Source organism: Typopeltis vanoorti, chromosome 5 (assembly GCF_054136105.1).
Source record: "Typopeltis vanoorti isolate ZY-2024b chromosome 5, IOZ_Tvanoo_1.0, whole genome shotgun sequence".
In the NCBI taxonomy this organism is placed as follows: Eukaryota; Metazoa; Arthropoda; class Arachnida; order Uropygi; family Thelyphonidae; genus Typopeltis; species Typopeltis vanoorti.
In genome coordinates, this window is record NC_143553.1 from 107,107,402 (window position 1) to 107,132,950 (window position 25,549).

Below are 25,549 nucleotides of genomic sequence, written 5' to 3' on the forward strand. Positions count from 1 at the left end.
AGATATTCCTGTAAGTATATTTCACCAGAGAGCCTCTGTAGCTCAGTTGGTATAGATGAAGCTCTTTGGTCGAAAAGACCTATGTTCGATTCTCGTTAGTGACTTGAGGAAACCTTTATTTGGTTTCTTTCAACTGAAGGTGAGTTACCAGTCGCCTAATGAGGTAATGGTTTTTTCACCCAGGACTCTGATTTTTCTTCTCCCAGAACAGGCAAGGTATATGCAGTGGGGATGTTGCATATATAAAAAAAAAAAATCCTTTTTTCCTAATCAGTAACCAATTTATTAATAAATAAATTTATATATTCAAAAATTGCTTTATTAAAAATATTTCACCCTCACCACGAACAAGAACCAATAATAAAAGTTTCTTATCTCGCAGAAATAACGCACGCAAGCATACGATACACTGCCCAAACGAGCAGTGTTGGAATCACTTGTAACATGCAATGACAAGCGTAAACGAATATCGGCGAGTCTAGCTGCAATTGGTGCGATAATTCTCACACTGCATTAGATTGCAGTGCATTTGTTTCGTGTAACGATAATTAAAAAAATATATTCTTTTCGTATTTTCAACAGTGGCACTCGACATAAGTTAGCCTTGTATCTATAATAAATAAATAATTATATGTTATTTTAACAAAATAAAATAAGATTTACAAAAACTAGTTCACTTTCACCACGAACACGCACCAATAATAAAAGTTTCGTATCTCACAGAAATAACGCGCAAGCATATGATACACTGCCCAAACGAGCAGTGTCGGAATCACTTGTAGCGTGCAATGAGAAGCGCAAACGAATATCGGCGAGTATAGCTGCAATTGGCCGAATGTGATAATTCCAACATTGTGTTAGATTGCAGTGCATTTGTTTCATAATCTAAAGCGTTAATCGAACAATTCCAATTATTAACTATTCAGTCAATGTCAAAACATAAGCTGTAACCTTTAACATGTTCTATTGCATTTATATAATGCTGTAAGCATTGTTAATATTTTATAAACACAAACAAAATTTAATTTTTTCATTTTTTCCTTGGGGGTGCTGCAGTGTCGCAGTCAGTGGCAGATAACCCATTAAGACAATGAGGCACGTGCCTAGAGGCCTCAAACTTTGGACCCCCCCAAGCCAAGACATTTCCCTATAGTGTTTAAAAGTAGATTAATGTTTTCATTAAACATCATAAAAATCTTGATTATTTTAAGCGAAAATTTTTCCAAAACAATTATTAAGTTTTAATACGTATTTTGAACAGCGCGCACTACCTAAGATTTAAATAATGCCGCAATACCAATGTGGGCGCTAGTTGACAAGCTTCGTACTTTGTATTTTGAACAGCGCACGCTATCTACGCTTTAAATTAAAACGCATTACCAATGTCGGTGCACGGCGCTGTTGACAGCTTTGAGATCACTAAAACTGATTGCATTGCCGAGATATGAAGTTTCGCTTGATTGCTCCTTAACTTCATTTGTTATTGAATCGTATGAGAGTGAGGTGTTTGTTTCAAAAATAACTTTTTAGTGTGACTTTTAGTGTTTTCATTATTTGAGTGTAGTGCAAGCAAAAAAAACTTTGTAAAATTGTAAAAAAAACTCATAAAAAATAATAAAATAAATAAATAAATAAAAAGTTTTATTATTTATCATCCTTTAACCCTTTAACAGGCAGAAAAATCCAACAGTTCAAAAAATTCAAAAGTACAAAATCATTTATTTGCCACCTAACTTTTATTTATTTTTTATTCTTTTCGATTATTATTATTATTATTTTTTAGGGCGCCCTAATATAATTTGCCTAGGGGGCTCCAACTGGCCTTAATCCGTCACTGGTCGCAGTGCTTATGTACGAGCCACTGGTTGTTTCACTATTTAGTATTGTGTAACATTTTCATTTCACATAATGGTGACATTGACAGAAGTACAGTGATGAAGAAGAATGATTAAAATAATGCCGAAACAATCTATCAACTGAATTCTGTTTATTTGCAAAAAACAATAACAAGTTTTTATTGAAGAAATTCTACAATCAGTCTTATTGCTACTACCAGTCACATGGCCCAGCTATGAAGTCATAGCTGGGCCTGTGGATACGTAGGATCCATGTGATCCTACGTATAACAACATCACGTTACTTTCTCATATCCTCTTACCTTGAAACAATAACCCTATACATCCAGGCTGTTCAAACACTGGAAAAATGTGCTTACTCCACACTTTGGCCCTGATTGGCAATAATTCATTAATATTTTCTTCCATAATCGTTGAGCAATTTTTGTTCGAAAGAACATTTTCTCATCATTTTAAATTTAAAGATTTTATTATTTATTATAATTTATTTTAAATAACTTCGTTATTTTTAAAATTAAAATTAAGACCATTAAATAAACACTGCTCATTAAATTCAGTTACACAAATATTTTCACATTTTTTCAAGAATTATAATACTACAGCCGTTTCACAAAATTACTGTGAAACAGTACTGCTGTGCAGTTCATGTAGTACTTAAAAATACGAAGAGTTCCTTGATATGACAGTTTATGAAATGGAATCTACATTGAAATGATTTGGTGTCATCTCGAACACGGTGCAAATGTCTGTAGCTGCAAGTTAGACTAAAGGTGAGAATTGCATTCTGGACGGATATTCGTTTGGTCTTCCATAGCTGGATTATCATAAGCTGCAATTTCTGGATAAATCTTTGGTATGTCACTTCCAGAAGATATAATCTCGGTGCTTTCTGCCATTTCCTTCTCTCCACTAGAGCGCCTCTCATTTTCTCTCCATGCAGAAGTAGGTTTAAGTAACTTTCGGAATCGCTATATATAAAGGGGAAAAAAGTGTTGAAAATTGTAAAACACAAAAATATAGTAATGCTATAGTTCGCCCACCGATTTGAGGTCCCTCGACACTTCTGCGCATGTCAGAAAAAGGATAATCCATTCCGATAATAGGGTAATCAGTCTGTTTTCTGGGATGTAATAATAAACAAACTGAGTTTGTTTATTATTACAGGTCGGAAAAGTTAGCTTTTCTTTTACGAACATTGCTGTTTTTAAAGTGTAACTATTTTGCTTGTATAACAGTTGGAAAAATGTACGTAGAGTGTTAATACGTGCAAATACTGCGTTCTACATAAAACAATGTCACTTCGCTCCATGATAAGTTTCCTTTTATTCTGGGACTTTTTAAAACAAAATCCGATTTCATGAAGTATTTTCCTTAAAGTTTCTCTTTTCCAAGGAAAATTAATTTTTTCTTTAAGCACAGGAATCAATTTCGGAACAGTTGGCACTCTTCTCGACCACGTAAAATTCGTGAATAGCTCTTCTTATAAAGTCTACATCAAAATCATTCAAAGCTACGGTTTCGATGGTTTTCTTTCTCTGGCGCTATTTTTTTTAGGAGATTTAAATTTTGGCTTACCTTCACCTTTTGATTCCCTACGAATTCTTTTAACAGTCGACCCTGATACGCCCGCAATTGCACTTGCACGTTTTATGACTTGAGAAAGGGGAACAAGAAGACGGTCTTCTGACGATTCTTTTTCGCAGAATATCAGCACATTATTCAACATTCTTTTGCAAGAACTACTGAACCGTGTAACAATAGAACTTGTTGACTGTACTGGATCCATCATACAAATTAATAATAAAAAAATAATGCAAAAAGAGAACAACAAAAATCAAGCTAGTACTAGTACAGCGACAGACAAGAAAGCACGTGATTTCGCATGTTGGCGACCAATTCGTACATCCTTCATTTCTTTCTCCCCTTCAGCATGAATCGACTATTCTTGGCATCAAGCCAAGAAGGGATCTAGAAATGGTGGGCGAACTTATAACAAACTTCACAAAATATCCCCATACTTTGTTTTAAAAAAGTTCACAAGATTAGCATTATGCCAAACGTATTTGTTATTCAATTGTTGAATTCTAGATGGTTTTATTCGTTTATCACGCTATAAGACATATTTGTATACTTAAAGTATTTGTAAAGAACTTCCATTACTCCATCTGAGACCTGATACCTTAAACCTTGTTTGCAAAAATGTATAAAAGATTTCCTCATCTTCTGAAGGGAATACAAAACCAGATTTATCCAAACACGTATGATGCGCGGTTTTGCCAGTAGCACAGAAGTTTAATGAAGAGAATACCGTTTCATGCAGTTTATATCAAACTCAGAATCGTGCAAAATACACGAAGCAAAGTAATATCCTGCCTTCCTAGAGGTAATAAAATCCTTCCGTTTTGTCACCAAATTTAAAAGATTTTCTTCTATTGAGAATTGAACCAAAAAAATGATTAATTCTGGTATTGCAATGAAATTTTTATTTATTTTATTTTTTAAAGTATTAGGGCTTTGCAGCTTTATGGACCCATTTACATCGATAGAGCTAGGAAAACTGAATAGAGTTATCAGTTTAATTCTAGTCGCTGACTAAAGGAACTTTTCCTAAGTCTTTCTTAGACCAGTTCCCACGTTAGTCAATCTCTGTTAGGGATGCGTAAGTTTTTTCTTCGGAAAGCTTCATATTTTAATGCCGCAGCTCAAGAAAAATCGACTATAGAAGTCAAACTATTTCAGAAATAATATGTAGCGTTAGGGTCAGATATTGTCTGCTATACTCTCCTCCTGGGATGCCTATGAAAATCACTGGTAGCCTTGGGCCATCTCTCTCTCTGATGATTAAGGATAGAGTTGTTGACTTCCAGTCTTCAAAAGTTAGGACTGAACGGCCTTTTGTTGGCCTTACCTACAAAAAGCGTTAGTGGATTTTAGCAGTAAAAAGGCACGAATTTATGTACAGAAGCAATATGTTTGCACTAATCAACACGGTTGTAATCAGATTTTTTTTCTAAAAGAAACTATAATTTCTTTAAATATTTGTTTTTATCAAATCCACTAATTTAACAGAAAAGTGATTAATTTCATTTGGATGTTTCATATGGATGATATGTCCTTGAAGCAGTTTGTCTGTTTCAAGGGAGGAACATCTTCTATCTCCATTTAGAGAAATGAAGATAGAAATATTGGTTTGGAGAAACTCACATGGTCACTCTATGTATTTCTAGAGCATTGATCAGATTGAGTTTGGAACATAGGTCTGCTTACCTGTGTTATTATTATGATCAGTCTTGTGTCATTGGCAATTATTTTGACAGTTTTTCTGTATTCCACAAGTAGTTTAGCTGACATTTTGGTTTCCTATTCTCAGGTTTTCTCATCAATGCCAGAATATGGCATATGCCGGCCTGGTTGTCCGAGTGATTAGCGTATCCGCTCTCCAGCCAAAAGGTTGCGGATTCGAATCCCGCCGTGGGAATGGATGTTTGTGATTATATGTGAAAATGCTAGTGGTGGTGGACGGTAGATGGCATTGGTGTAGATGATGATGGCGTTGGTAGTTGCAGTTCGTTGTAGTTGGTGGATTTAGTGGTGGAGATGAAGAGTTGTAGAGTCAGTGCCCTCCCTCGATGAGTCTTTGGACTCCCTGGAGGTGTCACATAATAATAATAATAATAATAATAATAATAATAATAATAATAATAATAATAAAATGCATCATGTTCATGACCTTATCAGTTGACAAAATATCTTGATGTCCTTTTCTGTTCAAGACACTACATCTCACTTATACGACTCCTAACACTATATAAATGCCAATTCCATTAGCCTTAGGACAATCTCTTCATGCTTGAAATGTTGAATACAAAGCCTACCTAGAAATATTTCATGCTATCCAGAATAAGGCGGTTCTTCTAATTATTCTAATTAATTCAGATGAGATAAACAGAGTCCAATGAGAGAGAGAGAGAGAGAGAGAGAGAGAGAGAGAGAAGGGAAAAATTAAGAGAGACCTTTGGTAACCAATGGGATGAAAACCAATCATACCAACACCGAATTGGTCTCAATCATAAAGGAATTAGAAAATTCTTCTTATTCTTGATGGGATCCGAGCCTGGGTATTCTCAGTTAAATATATTGAGGATACTCGAGAAACACAAAATTTGACCTACTTCAATAAAAACAAAACTGTTTTTTATAGATCTTATCTTCCTGTTAAACAGTGATTTATTAACTCCATACAAACAAACTGCTTTGTTTATTTTATCATTTTATTTTTCCATCGCAACAATCGCCTTTATTTCGTAAAGAGAAGATCAGAAAATACTGAAGCTTTCATTGCCAATAATTCATTGAAATATCACCTGTTTCATAATATCATTTAATGACGATTTACGCAATATGCATATCCTGGTATACTCAAATAACCTGTTGTTGCCTTATAAATTTGAAAGTAGAATAGTGTCACATCTATTTAAGTCTGCTGACAAATATATATATATATATATATATATATATATACCTATTATTTTGCTACCAGCCTTTCCTTCCATCCCTTCAACATATATAGAAACAAAAACAAAAAAAACTCACCATCATCACTAAATAAAACATTTCCGGAACAATTTTACTGTTGTTTTGATATTTTGATGCTCCGATGTTGACATGAGAATTATCTTAAGGTCCAGGCAAGTTCTCATTGTAGAAATTCAAAATACTCTTCTGATTTACAATTAACTCCATTTAATTACATTTTAAATCTATTTTAGATAGACTTTATTAAAATTACCTCTGTAAAACCCATACTTCTATGCTTGAAAAAGAGTTCATGAATGAATCCTAATGGAATGAAACAAACTGGTACAATGGCCATGATCCAGCCAATAGCATTGCCCCAAGTTGGAAATGTGTAACTGCCAAGTTTCAATGGTTCAAACTGTATCCAGCTTAGTAAAAGGATTATCTATGGAAGTAAACATAATTAAAATTGATAATAAAATAAAAGAGAACTGACAAACTGCAAAAGAAAACAAAACTTCTGTTCAAGTACAGATATTATTTTAAGATAAAACTTGATATTTTAGTCTTTATTAAAATTAATTTTAATTTTCCAAAGAAAGAATAATATGTTCTCTTTGGAATTGAAATGGTATATGATTGTGTATACAATATTTCTAGCTTAAATAAAATACAGTGCATCAAAATAAATAATTTATAATTCTTATGGTTTCTAAGATGATCACTCAAAAATATATGGTTTAAAAGCCAGAACAGGTCAGTATCAGTACACTGTTTGCTATTAATTTAAAGCCAAGCTGAGCAATCTAAATTTGCAAAGATTAGTTTCGCTTTATTCTTCATAATTTCACTACTCGAGTAAGCAAATGCATGCTACCTAGCAGCTCTTAATGCTGGGATCAAATTTTACTACACAGCAAGCAAAAGGAAATTAGCAAGGATAAAACACTTTATGTTCATGAAGTCTTTTTTCATTTTATAATTTTTCTCATTCTATCTTTCTTACTTATCATGAGACCCAATACATGTTCTAGTCAGGTAATCTGAGTTTTTCTTCTTTTTTTTTTCAGAAATTTAACTTTGATAATAACAGTCAACCTTATCTCCAGACTCTGATAATCACATGTATACTCTTTCTGGTTCTGTCTGTTTTGCATCCATGTAAGCCTAAGCTTTGGAGAGGAAAATCCTTCTACCATCACAAGATCAACCAGCTCATGAAGTCATTATTCTTCTGGTAGCTATCTTTATATAAAACTTTTACTTCATTTGTAAAAGAATATGGTAAAAACAAAAAGTCAACATAAATAAACTTTTTTTTTTTAATTTCTATTTTCCATTACTAATAGATTAATTAGCAGAACGCACTTGTTGTGATGGTTTTCAAATCCCAACTTTCCGAACTTCTTGAGAATTTTCAAAGCTTTCCAATATTTGGTAAATGATAGAAAACAAACTGAACGATAAAAAATATCCTACATGTTTTGAGATTATTTTGAAAGATTATTAAATGAAACCATATGTGGCAGGAACGTGATAGAAATATTCTAGAGCAGCGTTTCCCAAATGGTGGGTCACGATCCGGCACCGGGTAACGAAAGCTAAATGCCGAGTCGCTTAAAAAACTCTCGAAAACCTAAGTGTTTCGTTTTTGAGTTTTCTTTTTTTTCACGAAACTCTAAAATACAAGTAAATAGCGTTTAATCGGAACTAATGAATAAATATTGAAAGTTTATTTTTCACTTGGTTAGACTGTAATAAATTTAGTTTAATCCTTTATCCAAATATGAGCAAACAAAGTTTGCGCCTGAAAGTATCTTCAGGACTGGGGTCAGGTAGTACAACACCGGGAAACTCGTAGCAAAGGTGGACCAAGCTAACATTACTCCTATCTCAGTATCCCCCATAATACAAATCAAGGTAAAGATACCTCGCTATTGCTTCTGCCTGGTATCTCAGCGTCTGGGCCTGGCTCCCACTGAAGAGACCTCAATAAAGATCGAAACTAGTCTGGGTAGTGTCCCTTCCCTTAATCCATAACATTATACATATCCGCAAGGAGATGTGTTTTGTATTATGGGAGATACTGAGATAGGAGTGATGTCAGCTTGGTCCACCTTTGCTACGAGTTTCCCGGTGTTGTACTACCTGACCCCAGTCCTGAAGATACTTTCAGGCGCAAACTTTGTTTGCTCACACTTGGATAAAGGATTAAACCAAATTTATTATAATGAATAAATAATTTAATTAATAGAGACGAAAAACGCGCTCCGTCCACTTCCGCGTTTAATTTTAATTTTTTTATATTTTTGTAAGAGTAAATGCTTCTTCATTATAATAATAATAAATGAAAACTCTATGAACATTCAAATCTGTTTTATTTTACCTATTGGCCATAAAAATTTTAGTGGGTCACCAAGATGAAGTATTAAAATAACCGGGCCACGGGGAAAAAAGTTTGCGAAACCTTGTTCTAGAGGAAAGCTGTTAGTAATACTTCAGAGAGACAAACCACAAATAACCTCATATGTCACATATTTCACATATATAAGTTGTCGAGATGCAATTGGTGTGAAGTTATTACCGTTTATATACAAGTAGCGCAGTTGTAAAGATACTACACGTGCAAACATTGTTCCCTTACACTTGGATAAAAGATGAAACTAAGAATATAATTTCTTGACATCTTTAATAGTATAATCAAGTGAAAAATCTTTCAACATCTAGTTTTACCCAGAGTATTTTGATAATAAGGTGTTACACCTTTCTATTAGTTGTATATGTGAAATATATGAATTCTGCATTACTTCAGCCTTGGTATAAGAGGGTAATGGATGGCAGTACTGTAGCCAATGAAGTTTTAACTGAATCTCGACTATTGCTGTTACCGCGCTAAGACCAGAGCTTATAGCTCAATAACACCCCATCCATACATTTTCTTCTACAGATAAACGGGAATATGAAAAGCATTCTTGCTTCACCTATCTAACAAAAAAAAACCTTGGAATCGATTATCCGTGAAATAGTAATAACACAGTCATTGCAGAATTGACGTTGATTTTCGTGCTCTCTCTCTCTCTCTCTCTCTATATATATATATATATATATATATATAATATATATAAACTACAATATACTACACCTTCGCTCTAAGCAGCGAAAAAAAAACTGAAAGTGGTGATCCAAGGAGTCACCTCAGAAGAAATCACAGCAGACCTCATCAACGAGGGCCTGACCCTAATCAAGGTTAGCAGAATGTACAGAACAGACAAAAAACCGATGCCACTAGTACTGATTGAAATCAACAACACCCAAAAACAGATATACGAGCTAACCACAGTCTGCGGACTCAAGATCACCACAGAGCCACTCAGAAAAAGAGCTTCAACAGGGCAGTGCCACAGATGCCAAAAATTTGGCCACGCCCAAAAGCTATGCAAAGCATAATATAGGTGCCTAAAATGCGGAAAACCATCCCAACCACCACCTGCACCAAGACAAGAATCACACTGGCCAGATGCGCCAACTGCAGCGAGACTCATCCCCCCAACTACAATGATTGCAGCCTCCACCCGAAAAACCGAGGGGGGGTAAGAACTACCCAGCCTTTCCCCCAGAACATGTCTATTCGGAGCAACCAGAGTGATCATCCCCCCCCCCCAACAGAGAGAATCCATCCGCCAAACAAAACCTATGCGGAAGCAGTGCGCTCAAAGAATACAGCATCTAACGAACAAACAAGCCCCAATCTAGAAACAATCTTGACCGCCTTGCTATCCACCATGCTCCAAGAATTCAGCAAAACCACCTCATCACTGACTTTCACAAAAGATTCCTTCAAGGAACCCACTCCATTCCCACGGCCCTCAGTCACACATAGAATAAAAACAAAATCCAACCGAACCCTCTCCCAATCGCCCCTTGGAACGTCAATTTCTTACCAACAGATACTCGAATTGCAAAAATTCGCACACAAACGCAATCCTTACATAATATTAATCAGCGAAACGCACCTCCGCCCTGCAAATAATCCAAAGCTAAGAGGATACTCCATGTACCGAATGGACAGACTCGGCACCAGAGGCGGAGGCACCGCCATCTACGTTAAAACCTATCTAAAGCACAATTTCACAACCAACCCCCAAACCATCAACCTGGAGATAACCAGCATAAAGGTGCACACCAACAATGCTGGCAGAATCAGGATATACGCAGCCTACAACTCACCAAGTAACCCCTTAGTGATGTCAGACTAAGATGCCATCCTAGGCACCACAGACTCCACCATCATAGCAGGAGACTTAAACGGCATGGTACAGCATCACAATCAACAAAAACGGTAGCACACTAAACAAGTATATGATACTCAACTCCGTTGCAGTAGCAGGACCCATCGAACCCACCCATCACAGTCCTTATGTCATATCAGATGTACTAGATATTGTTATCATCAGGAACATCAGATACCAGTATCAACTAGAAATGATCGACGAGCTATCATCAGACCACAGCCCCCATCCTGCTTAAACTAGGCACCCAAGATCGACTCCCCCCTCCCCACACACACTCCTTCATAGCAAGGGACAAGCCATCCCAAAATTCTCCCAGAATACATTAGCCCAGCACCCGTCATCCACAAAAAAGAAGAGATAGACGAAGCTGTAAACAACTTAGCAAATCAAATCAACAAAGCATTAGCAGCAGTCATCAAGACCACAACCGGATCCCGGAGGATAACATGGACCTAGTCAGAACAAAAACAAAGCCAGGACAAAATACCACAACACAAGAGTCCACAAGGCAAAAAAATCCTAACAACATCAACAGCCAAGTCAGAGAAGCACTCTGAAATCACAGAAACCAACAATGGGAAAACAAGCTAATAGTACTCAACCCTAAGAATCATACAATCTGAAAATTCTTGAGAACCCTCTGTACCAAACGCCACCCCCCCCCCCCCATGCAGGCCATGAACGGAATTGCAGACACGGACATAGAAAAAGCCGAAGTTCTCGTCCACAACCTCGAAAACCAATGCAGCCCGTCATACGAAAACATAAACATCAACCTCATTTACAAAGTTCATGAACAGATCATATGCACCTTAAAGCCATCCAAGGACAACATATAACGCATCAATCCCACAATTCCAGTACACTCAATCAACATAATAAAGCATCTCAACAGCAAAACAAAGCAGCAGTTCCAGATGGCGTCACCAACAAAATCATAAAGCTACTCCCACGAAAGATTATAGTTCACCTCATCAACATAACAAACGCAATCTTAAGGATGCAGTACTTTCCCACAGCATGGAAAACCGCCGACATCATACCCATAAATAAGCCAGACAATGACCCTCCCCCCAAAGTTGCCGCTCCATCAACCTACTATCCAACTTAGGAAAAAGTCACCGAAAACATCATCCGACTTTTTCCACCGACTAGTAGAATACATCACAACAGGATACAACTGGAAACAGCACACCACACAGTATTCCTAGGCGTCGCAAAGGCCTTTGAAAAGATCTGGCACCAAGGCCTCTTCCATAAACTCATGAAAACAAATATGCCAACCAATCAAATAAGGTTAATAAAATCATACCTCAGCGAAAGAACCATGAAGGTAAAAATCAACGGAACAGTCTCATCCAGGCATAAAATCCTAGCAGGAGTTCTACAGTGATCTCCTGCCCCCCCCCCCTACTATTCGCAATTACATCGCGGACATCCCACAAACCCCGAAGACAATTATCACAGCTCTACACGCAGGGCCGACTCAAACGTCGGTTTTTCGGGCCTCATACAGAGGTCTCGCTCTCAAAGGGGTCCCCCACACTTTCAAATTTCTAAGGAAATTTGATAATAGAATTTTTGATGTTTCAAAGATGTATTGATATGGGAAATATTTTAGTATATAACTATATGTATTTAATGTTTGTAAATTATGTTTAATAAAATTATATGATTTTTCAATAAAAAAATTATTTTTTTTGCAAATATTTTGGGACCCCACTAATAACTTTTTCCCGACGCTCCACAAAGCCTCCAGCCGGCCCTGCGTATACCCAGGCGACACGGTAACACTAACAAGATCTCTCTTCCCCCCACCTGGCAATCCGACGACTCCAGAACAGTATCACCACATTGGAGAAATGGCTCTCGGACTGGAGGATCCAAGTAAACCCTCTACAAAAACACACCATATTATTCCCGAGAAGGCTAGCACCCACCAAAGAAGACATCCAGCTCTTCGGAGAAAAGATCCCCTGGTAGACAGACACCAAATATCGCTGAGTACAACTCGACAAAAGACTTCGATTTAACAGCCACATTAAACTCATAGGCGCAAACACATCCAAAGCCACATCTGAACTCTACCTCATGATCAACCCCCGCAGCAAACGAGATAAGCGAAACAAGTACTATATCAGATATATCAGATGGTGATATGCCTATGAGTTTGATTTAGAGGTATGGCTCCCCAGCATGGAGCCATACCTCTAAACCAAACATTCTAAAATTTCAATGAATACAGAATAAGTGCCTGAGGATGATACTGGACATCCCATGGGATGTCCAGTATCATCCTCAGGGATGTTACTTCTGGGATTCTGGTAACATCCTCAGGGATGTTACCAGAATCCCATACATCCCTTTGCTCCTTCACGGCATAGAGGAATAGTTCTTCTCAGAGGCAAGCACGCACCCAAAACCACTAATCAGGCATGCTGACAACTACAATGAAACTGACCACTGTAAACACATTATTTACTTACTTATTTAGTATATGACTCACACATGAAAAGTTACATTACAATAATCCTTACTATATATAAACATAATAATACTTAATATACATATGTAATATAATAATACATAATACAGTCATAAAAGAGACACTCGAGAAAAGACTACAACTCTATGTCTAGGTTGATTATCCAGTTCACTGAAATTGGTGTAGCGTGGATGAAGTCCGATAGGTTTCCATTGTATGCACGTTGGACACATTCTACTGTAATATGGCTAACTGTCTGGCGAGGTGATCCACCGTCGCGCCTGGATGAGGCAATCATGCCCCATTTGTAAAGGTCGTCTATCCAATCTGCCATGATTGGTGCGGATTCTGTTAAGGGTAGACCAAGTTTTCCTAGGTAGGTCAAAACCCGAAGGCAGCTCTGTTGGGTCTACTAATTAATGGAAGTCCCATGTTGAAGTGTTTCACCAAGACTCTTTCCACTTCTCCTTCATGTTAAACTTGTCGCAGCAAGATTTTTTGCTGTTAAGATTGGAAGGTGCCTTAACTTTAGCTTATTTATTTCTAGGGGTGGGATGTCTTCATGAATTGGGAGATCTTGGATTTCCATGATTTTGTGGTATCATGGAGAAGAAATTTGGATCTGTGGAGGTGGGATATTACTTAGCACTGGTAGCCAGTAGATTGGGGTTGATTTCACAGTTCCAGAAATAAGACGCATAGTGGTGTCATGCTGAGCATCAACCGAGTACACATGGGCGCTGTTCAGCCATACTGGTGAGCAGTATTCAGCTGCAGAGTAAACAACACCAAGAGCAGTGCAGCGAAGTATTGCTGCTGAGGCATCCCAAGTTTTTCCTCATAGTTTTTGCAGTAAAAATAAATTTAATTAAATAATTTTTTTTTGCAATTTTTGCATAAATTTTCCACTGTAAACACAAAAGACCCAAGACAATCCTACTCCCAACTTGGGAGTAGGATTGTCTTTGGGGAATTGTAAACGTAAAGCTCACAACCCCCCAAGACACTCTTAATTTATAATATAACCAAGAGAAAAAATCTTCGACATAAAGCCTCCATAATGAGTATAATGTAACATTTTTCCATTAATTAGAAAGACCTGGGTTCAAATTTTTATTGTCTCCAGAGGAGAGTAATATTTCAAAATTAGTTTTCCAGAATATTAAGGAAAAGAAGCCGCAGAAAAAGAATGGTCTTCTTCTCCCCTAACCCCAAATAAGTTAAAGAATTTGTTTTGTAGTTAATCTGAAATATTTTCCTTTTTGATCAAAAAAGGAAAATATTTTAGATTAACTTGCAAAGCAAATTCAAGAAGTATAAATTTATAATAATTAGCAAATAATACAAACAACTCTTACCGCAATAACTAGTGGACTAATTGTCATTATTGCAACAATAAGATGACTTTCAACCCATAACCCTGGTTTCCATCCAGTCATATGTTTAAGATCTCTCAGAAAATTGCTTATTCCTAAAGAAATACACATAGTCCTCCATTAATTTTTCATTCAATGCAATTTCAATATCAATATACAATACTAATGTACATAAATATAATATAAACTTTTGCAAAATATTTTTCATTTAAAATATGCTTAGATTTGTATTCTGTTGCTTAAAATCACATAATGAAATCCAGTGACAAGGGAGGGGTTAGGACCTAGGTCTAACTTTGGTTGTCTTTCTTCCTTTCTTCAGTCTCATTTACTCAGCGTTAGTGCCTGTCAAAAATAAAGCTATATGGTTTAGAAAAGCTGGAAGTTATTGATAGCCATGGTTGTGACTGCTGGTAAGCAAATGTGGTTCTTAAGCCAAGCATTCTAGCAAGTCACTGACTACTATTGTATAATTACAAGAATCATTAAGACCAAAATTTGGCTTAAATAAAGCCCGTTAGCGCGGGCTTTAAGTTGAACATCATTGCACCATCAATAGTGAAGAATTTATGGAGATACAAGCACAGATGTTGGAGTAATTACTTACAATTCAGAAAATAACCCTTGACATTTCTCCCTCTGTATTAGAACGTCATCAGGAAAACATACATATGTACAGAACACAAGCTACGTTACACTACACAAAAGTAAGATAAATCTAAATGCTTCCAGTTAATAATTCACCATAGCCTGACCTCAAGTGGAAAAAAATTATAATTAAAAAAAATAATAATATATAAAATACATACAAAAATATAAATTAACAAAATAACAAAGCTTTAGTTAAGGAGATAAAAATCCCTTATTGTTTTTCAGCAGTAAGGGATTTTTATCCCCTTAACTTATCAACCTCGCCAGAAAAAAATAGCCGTTTTGGCTTTTCTTCTTAACAAAGCTTTAGATTTATCTTACTTTTGTGTAGTGTAATGTAGCTTGTGTTCTGTACATGTGTATGTTTTCCTGATGATGACCTCGATATAGAGGTCGAAACATCGTGGTTATTTTCTTAATAATAAGTAAAGTAACCTTAAAACCATGTAACCTTGAAAGAAAGTAATTATTGCACCATCAATTCTATTTGAAAGGAAGGTTATTTTGAAAATAGTAAGAAATGAATAAACACCTGTAGAATGTAGCAGCATTCAATTGATTTCAATCAAATATTTGAAAATCATTAGTTTCCATTTTTGTCACAATTAATATCAGGTTAAAACCCGGGTTTTTCATCACATACAGACAAATTGGAGTTCCGAACACACGCAATTTACAGACAAAAAATACTGTTGTGGTGGTGATGTGTGGGGTTGATGACAGTTGCGCATAGTAGGAGAATTAAGTAAAAGGGGAGACCGTTAGATGTCTTTAGCAGAGGGGAGTAGAGTGCCCTCCCTTGATGAGTCCTTGGACTCCTTGGAGGTGTTACATAATAATAATAATAATAATAATATAGATTTTTTTTCTCTCTTCCTAACAACAGAAATTTTCGTTGCTGGAGCTAATAAGCTTGAATTAAAGTTTAAGTTTGATTAAACCGATTATTATATTGGTTTCACAAGATGGTTTTGCCCTGTCCATATGGACCTCAAGTCCTTTACGTCATCATATGCTAAATAAATAAGTTTTATTGTTGAAAATAAGATTCAAGACTGTTATTTAGATAAATTTATATATGTAAATTTATCTAAATAGAACGTTTAATTAATGCTGCTCCATCAGATAAGATTTATTGATCAACTGCAAAAATAATTTGATCTAATGATGATGACTCTTACACACACACACACACACACACACACACACACACTGGAGACATAGAGTTTGTCATTTGCCAGTATATTGCAGTATGTTGTAGATACGGCGGAGACAGGTGCTAGATCTAAAAACTGAAGCATGTGTTATGGCAGATAAGTTTTGATTCAATATAATCTTTTTTACAGGAATCCTGATGAATCAGTGTAGGGTTATATTAACTTTCATGAAACTGAACCAATTGAAAAATATAAACTATATTCCTTTATGAGGAATTTTATGAGGTGCTTTAGTGGATTTTTGAATTGGTCGATCTTTAGTAGCAACAAGTCGTTTTTCTACCAGAAACTCAAGTTTTCAACCTTACAACTCAGAAAAAAAGCAAGCTCAGAAGTCAAGCAATTTCAGAAAATAATACAAGTCAGGGTTAGAAAAACAAGATAGCAGTAGTTATCGGCCTTATTCTCATGATACATCAACAAAACTGCAAATTCATATTATTATCATCATAATAATGAATACGAACTGAAGATGAACTCAAACTAGCTGATGGAGACAAAAGTTTGAATCCAGCTCTCTCTCTCTCTCTCTCTCTCACACACACACACACACATGCACACACACAATTTCCAAGAGTTAGGACTAAAAGTGCTCTACCTACCGTTTTGTGAAATGAAAACTCCTTACAGGGTTTATTTTATTTTATTTTAAAAGAAAACCAGATATTTTAAAATATTTTCTTAGTATTTCTTCTAAGCTACATTTTCGCCTCTAGTCCTTCCTATCACAACACAATGCATTTCATGGGAACATCCCTGAAAATTATTAATACTACTCGAATAGGGCAGTCTGCTTTTTATTATCCCAAGGCCTCAGTGGAGTCAAAGACTCATTGTGGGGACACAATGTGGTTTCCTTCCTTCAACTAAATGTGGTTTCCTTCACCTCCCTTTGTCTGCAGGAGAATTCAAATGTATTTGAATTCTCCTGCAGACACCACACTCTCAAGCAATGCATTCTAATCATTCATGACTATCCATGCAGAAAACCAGCTTCTCACTCCCTTGCTCACATCCTGCTTATACAGTTTCCAGTGATCTCTTGTTGTCCAACCCTATCTCCCACCATTTTACAAAAAACCGTCTTTAACATTAATCATATACAACTCTTCAGCAACTTGTAAGTCTCCATCATCTCACCTCTCTCTCTCTCTCTCTCTCTCTTCCTCCTATCCACTAGAACCTACAAATTGCATCTTCTCAGCTTTTCTTTATACTCAACATTCCAGAAACAAAAAAACTACCTTAGTCAGTTGTTTTTCAGTTGCTTATTCAGTTTTTTAGCAGATGATGCAAAGTTAGGATGAATTCTGATGAGTAGAGAAGATGTTGCCGCCTTGCAAGAAGAATTGAATGGACTGAGTGAATGGGCGTTGCGAAATGTAAGGTTTTACAATTTGGAAAACAAAGATGGGATGCAGAATTTACTCTTGGTGGGAATATATTGTTAGAGGTGAAGGAAATGAAAGATCTTGGGGTGATGATAGATAAGAATCTAAAATTTAGAGGACATATTGCCAAATTGTGAGAACACAATTCTGATAGTGATTGGGAGGACACTGAATATCAATATATTCAGTTTCCTCCGAATCTTTCCAACATCTCTTCATCCTTTTGAAAACCAGGTGACCAAATTAGTAAACAGCAGTCCATATGTGGCATAATCAGAGCCTTATACAATGGAACCAGAACCTCCTTACTTCTACAAGTCAGTGTCCTCCGAATCACTACCAGAATTGTGTTCTCACAATTTTGGCAATATGTCCTCTAAATTTTAGATTCTTATCTATCATCACCCCAAGATCTTTCATTTCCTTCACCTCTAACAATATATTCCCACCAAGAGTAAATTCTGCATCCCATCTTTGTTTTCCAAATTGTAAAACCTTACATTTCGCAACGCCCATTCACTCAGTCCATTCAATTCTTCTTTCAAGGAGGCAACATCTGCTCTACTCATCAGAATTCATCCTAACTTTGCATCATCTGCAAAAAAACTGAATATCTCCATTCAAATCTTAACAAATATAATTAACATACAGGTTAAAAAGCAATGGTTCTAAAACAGACCAGTCAGGTACACGAGTAGTGACCTTCCTCTTCCTTGATATTGCCCCCCTCCCCACCTTCCATATCCAACTTGCTGATACCTATCAGATAGCCAATCTCCAATTCAATTCACTAGTCTACTATCCAATCCAATCTGCTCTGGTTTGGCTATCGACTTATCATGTGGTAATCTATTCAAAAGCATTAAATGCAGCTGTCACATTATTGTAATAAATATGTAATTACTAAAACATGACCTTAGTTTATCAAGTCCATGTTGTCCATCAAAAATAATATCACCATTGCCGATCTCATTCTGGATCCTGATTCTCACTAGCCTCTTTCCTTTAACTACAACACACTTTAACTACAACACCTGACAAACAGATTGGCCTAGAATTTGATGCCTGAGTTCTGTCACCTCCCTTATGAAGTGGTACAATCTTCCCTTCCTTCCACTCCTTTGGCGACAGATGATCCCTCTCTTATAGACTCATTCCTGTTACCTTCTCATAATCGTTCTCTTTCTGCTATTTGCCATATCTGCAGGTATTTTCATGATACTACTCCATTGAACTGGTCACAATCATTCATTGACTTTCCTCTTAGCATATAAAAATATGAGCAGCTGCTGGCATAGCAGCTGCTCATATTTTTATGCACATCGCTTCATTATTCTGCTCATAACTTCAAACATATTGAATGAACTGCTCTCCTCTTTCATAATGTCCATCTTTCCTTTCGGACAGCTTCTCTTATACTGTCTTCTTCAAAGGCTGAAACTTCAAACTTTTAAGAAACTCATCAACAGGTTCTTTCTTCCTTCCTTTCACCTTGGTCTTTTCATGCACTTGTGTTACCCATTTTGTGACCTCTTGTGTGTGTGTGGATTGATATATGTAAACATAAACTGTCGGCCTGGTTGGCTGAGTGATTAGCGTATCCGCTCTCCATCCAAAAGGCCCCAAGTTCGAATCCCGCCGTGGGCATGGATGTTTGTGATTGTCTGTGGAAATACTAGCAGTGGTGGCAGGCAGTAGATGGCGTTGATGTGGTTGCGGTTAGTTGTACTTAGTGGATTGGGTGATGGAGGCGGAGTTGTGGAGAGGGTACCCTCCCTCGATAAGTTTTTGGACTCCCTTGAGGTGTCATATAATAATACAATATTCCACAATTCTATTAAAATGTCTGTAAAAAAAAATTAAATCACTGGAAATACATCAGAATCTCCTATAGTAATTTTAGTTTAAAAAAAAGTTTAATTTGTTGAACATTTTAATTACTAAATGTCCATTATGCAAATTTGTAAATTTACACATTTAAATAAGAATTCTTACCATACACATAGGAAATAACAAAACACTCAACAAGACCAGCAAAAAGATAAGGCCATCCAGCAGCATAAGTGTCCATAATTTCAAGTAAGTATATACCACCCTATAGAAAAAAAGAAATTCACTTACTTAATAAAACAAATCTTATCGTTGATGTTACGAGACAAATAAATACTACTAGCTCAGAAGATAAAGACAAGTAGTTATTTATAATTGAGAGTACACATAAAGCATCAGGTTTATGACATGGACTATAAGAATGAATATTTAACTTTCATCGAATAGATGATTTAGCCCTTAATATCAAATTTTCATCTCATTCATTCAATAACCAAGTATTACCCAGACTAGAGACTAAAGGTACTTGCTAGCTTACAGCATTTCCTTTAAGATATGTTAGGATTTTATGTTGGTTTATATCCAAACGGGAAATATTAATAATTATTAATTAATGAATAACTGCTGCAACTTCATTTGTAATATTACTAGCTCAGGCTACTGAAGAAGAAGCTTAAAAAATAAAGTAAAATAAAGTGTCTGTGCTCATTTTATCTCGCCGGTTCTTCATCAAAGAAAGAAGTGAGATTAAGCTATCCTTAATATTAAACTCATTTCTGGAAAAGAAAAAAAAGCCATCTAGATAGGAACCTTTATATGGACATAAAGATGAGTTAGCCTCCCTAAGGAGGTGATAGGATTTCAACTCCAGATTACTTGAATTTTTATCAACAAGACATACAAACCAACCAGAAGAATACATGCCATTAACAGTTCATAATATACTGGCTTCACAGCCTTAGTAACTTGCAATTCCAAGCCAAACCGAATCGAGTTGAAATAATTAAATAAAACTTGTAGGAGATGGAATATTTTTCGTTCTCGTTCCACCAAATAAATAGATAAATAAAATAATATAAACAAATCGCTACTTATCACTTACCACTTTTAACTTTGACAGGATCAAGTTTCTTACTGTCTATATGTTATCACTTTCGAATATTTCAATAGATTTTCATTACACAGAATAAGTTTTTGTTCTATGCACTGAACAGTCGACTGTTCAGTGCACTGTAAAATTTATAAAAATTTTACAATGATAAATGGTAAAATTTATCATTCAGAATCAAAGCAACTGGCTGAACCCTTATCCGCTACAAAACAAAAATGCAAGCATGTCTCTCTCTGCGATGCACTTTTCACAACTAGATTCGATTTGTTCTCAATAGCTAAGACATAGGTTCACCAAGGTTTTTCGTTTTCTGTTGATCGCAATTGAAAAGAAAAAAAACATTATAATTTTTCTAGCATATTTTAACTTTTGGAAATTAGTAAGTAGCCACGCTTTCCCCTAGTTATCACCAGTGCTGAGTTCAATTGTGATAGAACTAGAAAGACTTCTTCCTCGGGAAAGAACGGTGGATGAATGTCGCCGCCTCGTGTTCCTCTCCGGTGCTATTGTCTGAAACTGTGTGAGTTGTATGGTCGATTTTTATGAAATTCAGAATTTCCACTTGATTATCAAGCGGAAATGATCAAGAAATTCAATAATTATTATCATTCACAATTATGGAAGAGTCTCCGTTGCTCAGTCGGTATAGACGAAGCCCTTTGGTCGGAAAGACGTAGGTTTGATTCCAGTCCATGATGTGAGGAACCTTTATCTGGTCTCTTTCGATAAAAGTAAGTTAACCGGTCTCATACGGAGATAGAGGATTTTTTCACCCGGAAACTCGGGTTTTTCGTCCATCAGAACTGACAAACCGGCCCTGTGAGACACACAGATCTACAGTCATAAAATACTTACTTAATCCCTCATCAAGAGAGCTTAACCCGTCCTAAGGGACGAGGGAGGAAGGGGGAACCCCATACGAAATAAATAACTATTATGGAAAATCCTAATTTTAAAATAAATTATTTGCATTCATACTTACATTTGTAGTAAGCGGCAGTCCTAAGAGAAACATGCCCAAACCGACTGATATGACAACCAGTGCTTTTTTATTTCGAGTGCTTGGTAAGATGTCGAACACAAATGTGATAATAGTCTCGACCATTGCAAACTAAAAGAAAAAAAGAAAATAAAACTTCACATTTAGAGTAATTTTTGTATCTAAGTTATATCATGAGAATAATCATATATTTATAGAGAATTATCATTACACAAAAGTTGTTCAGAAGCATTTACTATACATACATTCGTGTAGGGGGATGAAACGTTTTCACTATTATAGAAGTTCAGTTTATAGACACTGAATATTTGGTTCGAAGCAGATCAAAAATATTTTTCAAAGAATTATCGAAACATATATAAAATATATTATTATTATTATTATAATTACGGTTATTTTGCCTGCTTCAGTTTAGGAGTGCTCCTGTTTAAATGTCATTGGCTATTTACTCACGGATTATTAGGGCATTGTAGATGTAAAATTACCAGAAAGTATATGTAGCATAAGGAAGAAGTTTACACATACCAAAGTGGATGAGAAAGTGGATGCTATGTCAGGTCGGGTAGGACATAGCATCCACTTTCCCAATGTGTTCAGATGACGACCAAAAATAGTCGAAACGGACCGCACCCCGCCAACCCCCTTTTTCCCCTTCCCTATATAAAAAATCAACCCTTTCACCTTTTCCCCACCCTATATAACATAATAATATAATATATATGTTTATATATATATTACTGAAAAAAAACCGGGTTTCTAATTTAATTCTCCCAAATTGCCTTCCCCCCCCCTCCACACACTCAGTAGTTTTCGGACATCGCAGAAAGAAGAAAAAGCCGCAACACCCAGAAAAAGGTATGTTTAAATTTCTCTTCCTTATGCTACATATACTTTCTGGTAATTTTACATCTACAATGCCCTAATAATCCGTGAGTAAATAGCCAATGACATTTAAACAGGGGCACTCCTAAACTGAAGCAGGCAAAATAGCCGTAATTATAATAGTTTATTAAGAGGAGTAACATGGGAGTTTTCCCAGAAATAATAATAATAATAATAATAATAATAATAATAATAATAATAATATTATTATTATTATTATTATTATTATTATTATTATTATTATTATTATTATTATTATTATTATTATTATTATTATTATATAAAGAAATTAGCTAACACCTGTTATTCCCATGTAGGGGAGTAGGCGAGGTCATTTTAGCCCTGTCTAACTTTTGGAGACTGAATGGTCAGTTCATCTTCACTAGTTGCCATTTAATCGGCACGCAATGAAGAGACGGCTAACAAGTGCTGCCATCTCATGGTCCCTAAGATTAACAATATTTTTAATGTCGGAAAATAGTGTGGGTTTGACGGTCGATTTCTTTGAGTTTACGGGACGAAAAACCAGCTTGCCCGTGCCAGAGATTGACTATTTCGAGAACAGGTCGGTCGAAAAAAGGCTTAGAAAATGTTCCCCTAGTCGGCAACTAAATTTGAACCCAAGTCTTCCTTCGTTTAGTCAAGCGGCGTAGAGTACAAACCCCACTTTGTTGTTGTCATTATTATTATTAACTTAAATTGCTTGAGTCAACATAATATTTAGAAGGAAAATTCGTAATGAGCCATTATAAAATATCTATTTCTCAACCTAATAGGAATTTGTAGCAGGAGCAAATTAAGGAAATCATCACAGACAATCACAAAACGTAAGGAAATGATGACAGACAACCTATGAGAAGAAATGAAAATTATTACAGAAAAGTATAAAAATATTTGCACGTTTCATAATTGGACTGATGTATATTATGAATATTATGAATTTTATTTAAGTTATCCTCAACAGCCTCATCTTGCCTTAGGCGATATGAGGCTGTTGAGGATAACTTAAATAAAATTCATACAGTTCCGGAATAACTTGCCACGGAAGATAGACAACACAAATCATTCACTACCACAACATTCTAACCTAGAACCATTATAATAATACTGGCTGAGGATTTTATTGAAATTTATTTGGAATTCGCACAGAAATATACTGCTCAAAACAATTAGGGGATATTTTGGTTTTCTTGTAAATTATAAAGTTAAAAATAATTTATAAATGTAACGGAATTTTCGATATTTGTAATAAATATCGATTATTTAAACAATATCTCATCAATTACATCCTATCCATAATTAAGAAATATTTATTCATGTATAAAGTATCCAATAGTTATTATTATTTGCAGAAATTTATAATTATCCGACAGAAACTAAAATATCCCCTAATTGTTTTGAGCAGTGTATGTCAATCGTCAAAACTTATTTCTTTCGGACCATTTGTAGAAACAAAACTTAGAAATGATTAAACTAAAAATAGGAAAACTTTTGAAACTATGGTAACTCTCATTGTGTTGTAGTAAAAACAATAACTGAGGCAAACAGAATTTTGTTAACTTTTCTTTTCTTTTTTTTTCTTCTTAATATACAAAGAAACGTGCTCTTTTTCTCACCTGGCTGTCAATCCCCAACAAAAACAACATGAAAAAGAACAGTAGTGCCCATAGTGTAGATACAGGCATCCTAGATATGCCGTCAGGATACGCTATAAACGCTAGTCCAGTACCTGCAAGAAGAAACGTTGAATAGCATTAAAATGCACTCAAAAGAATACAAGTAATTACAGAAATCCAGTATACTGTATATCGAACTCTGAAATATACTTTATATATTTTTCTTTTCTTTCAGTTAATTTGTATAACAAAATCTGGATGACTTTGCCTTACATTTTGATCTGTTTCATTATGATTTACAGCTAATCGCGCAATCAATGAATCAAAGGTTCAAAACGATATGGTTGTGTATAGTTTTGTTTTCTCCTCTATTCTCGAATTCAATTTTTAAAGCCCTTCTAGACAGTTGTATATAGAAGGGTATGATGACAGCTATATATGGTTGTCACCTTTTTATGTCACCATTTTTTATGAATTCCATTACTTGCCATGATATGAAAAGTTTGGGACTTTTATTTTGAATCTGATTTACAGCACATTTAATAAAAATAAGCCGGTTGTTGAAATCATAAAAATTTCATTATTCTTTATGATAGCATATTCTACTATTAAATATAATCAAGTGTTTTGTCCAGAATATTATAATAACATGAGACAGCTCATTTCTGAACTATAATAACCGTAAAAGAAAGTACATATTCTAATCAAAACAACTGAAAATGAATTATTAATGTGAAATCCTCTGAGCGTGTTTGTATGAAAAATTAGGGGAAATACAGTTCAATCATATTGGAGCATTGACAAATTACATGCCGTTGAGTCAATATGCATATTAGTTCAGTATCATAAAACTGATATCAGGAATGAGTACAGTATATCTCCAGCTGGTATTTTTCTCATCAAAAATACATCCACATACAGAATTCTGACTGTGTAATTCCTCAAAACGTTTTTATCTTATATTTATATTTTTATTCATTTATTTTTATTTCATCCTTCCAACGAAACTGTTTCATTCGTAATACCTTTCTCTGAATAACACATTGATAAGATGCAAAATTAAGGATTGCAAAACTTAAAGCACGCGATTAACGTGTATGCACAATTCTCAAGAAAATAGTGGAGAAATCAGCACTGGCTTCAGTTTGTGGGACGTACCTCTGTGTTTTAGAGCAGTCTTCTACTTGAGAAAGAATTATATCATATGAATAGTTTCAGAAAGAAAGCAATCAACTAACACGTTTTATTCTCTGATAGGGAGTAGCGAGGTCTAACTTTTGGAGACTGAGTGGGCTTTTTAGAAAGGTTTCTGGTGCACCCCAAC

General features: G+C 35.5%; 1 protein-coding gene across 1 annotated transcript in view; it reads right to left on the minus strand.

Moving 5' to 3' along the window:
• Positions 1 to 1,970: 1,970 nt before the first annotated feature.
• LOC150106710 (sodium- and chloride-dependent glycine transporter 2-like) overlaps positions 1,971 to 25,549 on the minus strand; it is a 48,734-nt gene continuing 25,155 nt past the window's right edge. The window contains exons 8-13 of the mRNA XM_090392655.1: positions 24,226 to 24,338; positions 21,710 to 21,838; positions 19,782 to 19,881; positions 14,510 to 14,622; positions 6,646 to 6,819; positions 1,971 to 2,824 (exon numbers count right to left, since the gene is read on the minus strand). Of these exons, the coding sequence (XP_090248781.1) occupies positions 2,621 to 2,824; positions 6,646 to 6,819; positions 14,510 to 14,622; positions 19,782 to 19,881; positions 21,710 to 21,838; positions 24,226 to 24,338 (833 nt within the window). The 3' untranslated portion in view covers positions 1,971 to 2,620. The remainder of the gene's footprint in view (positions 2,825 to 6,645; positions 6,820 to 14,509; positions 14,623 to 19,781; positions 19,882 to 21,709; positions 21,839 to 24,225; positions 24,339 to 25,549) is intronic.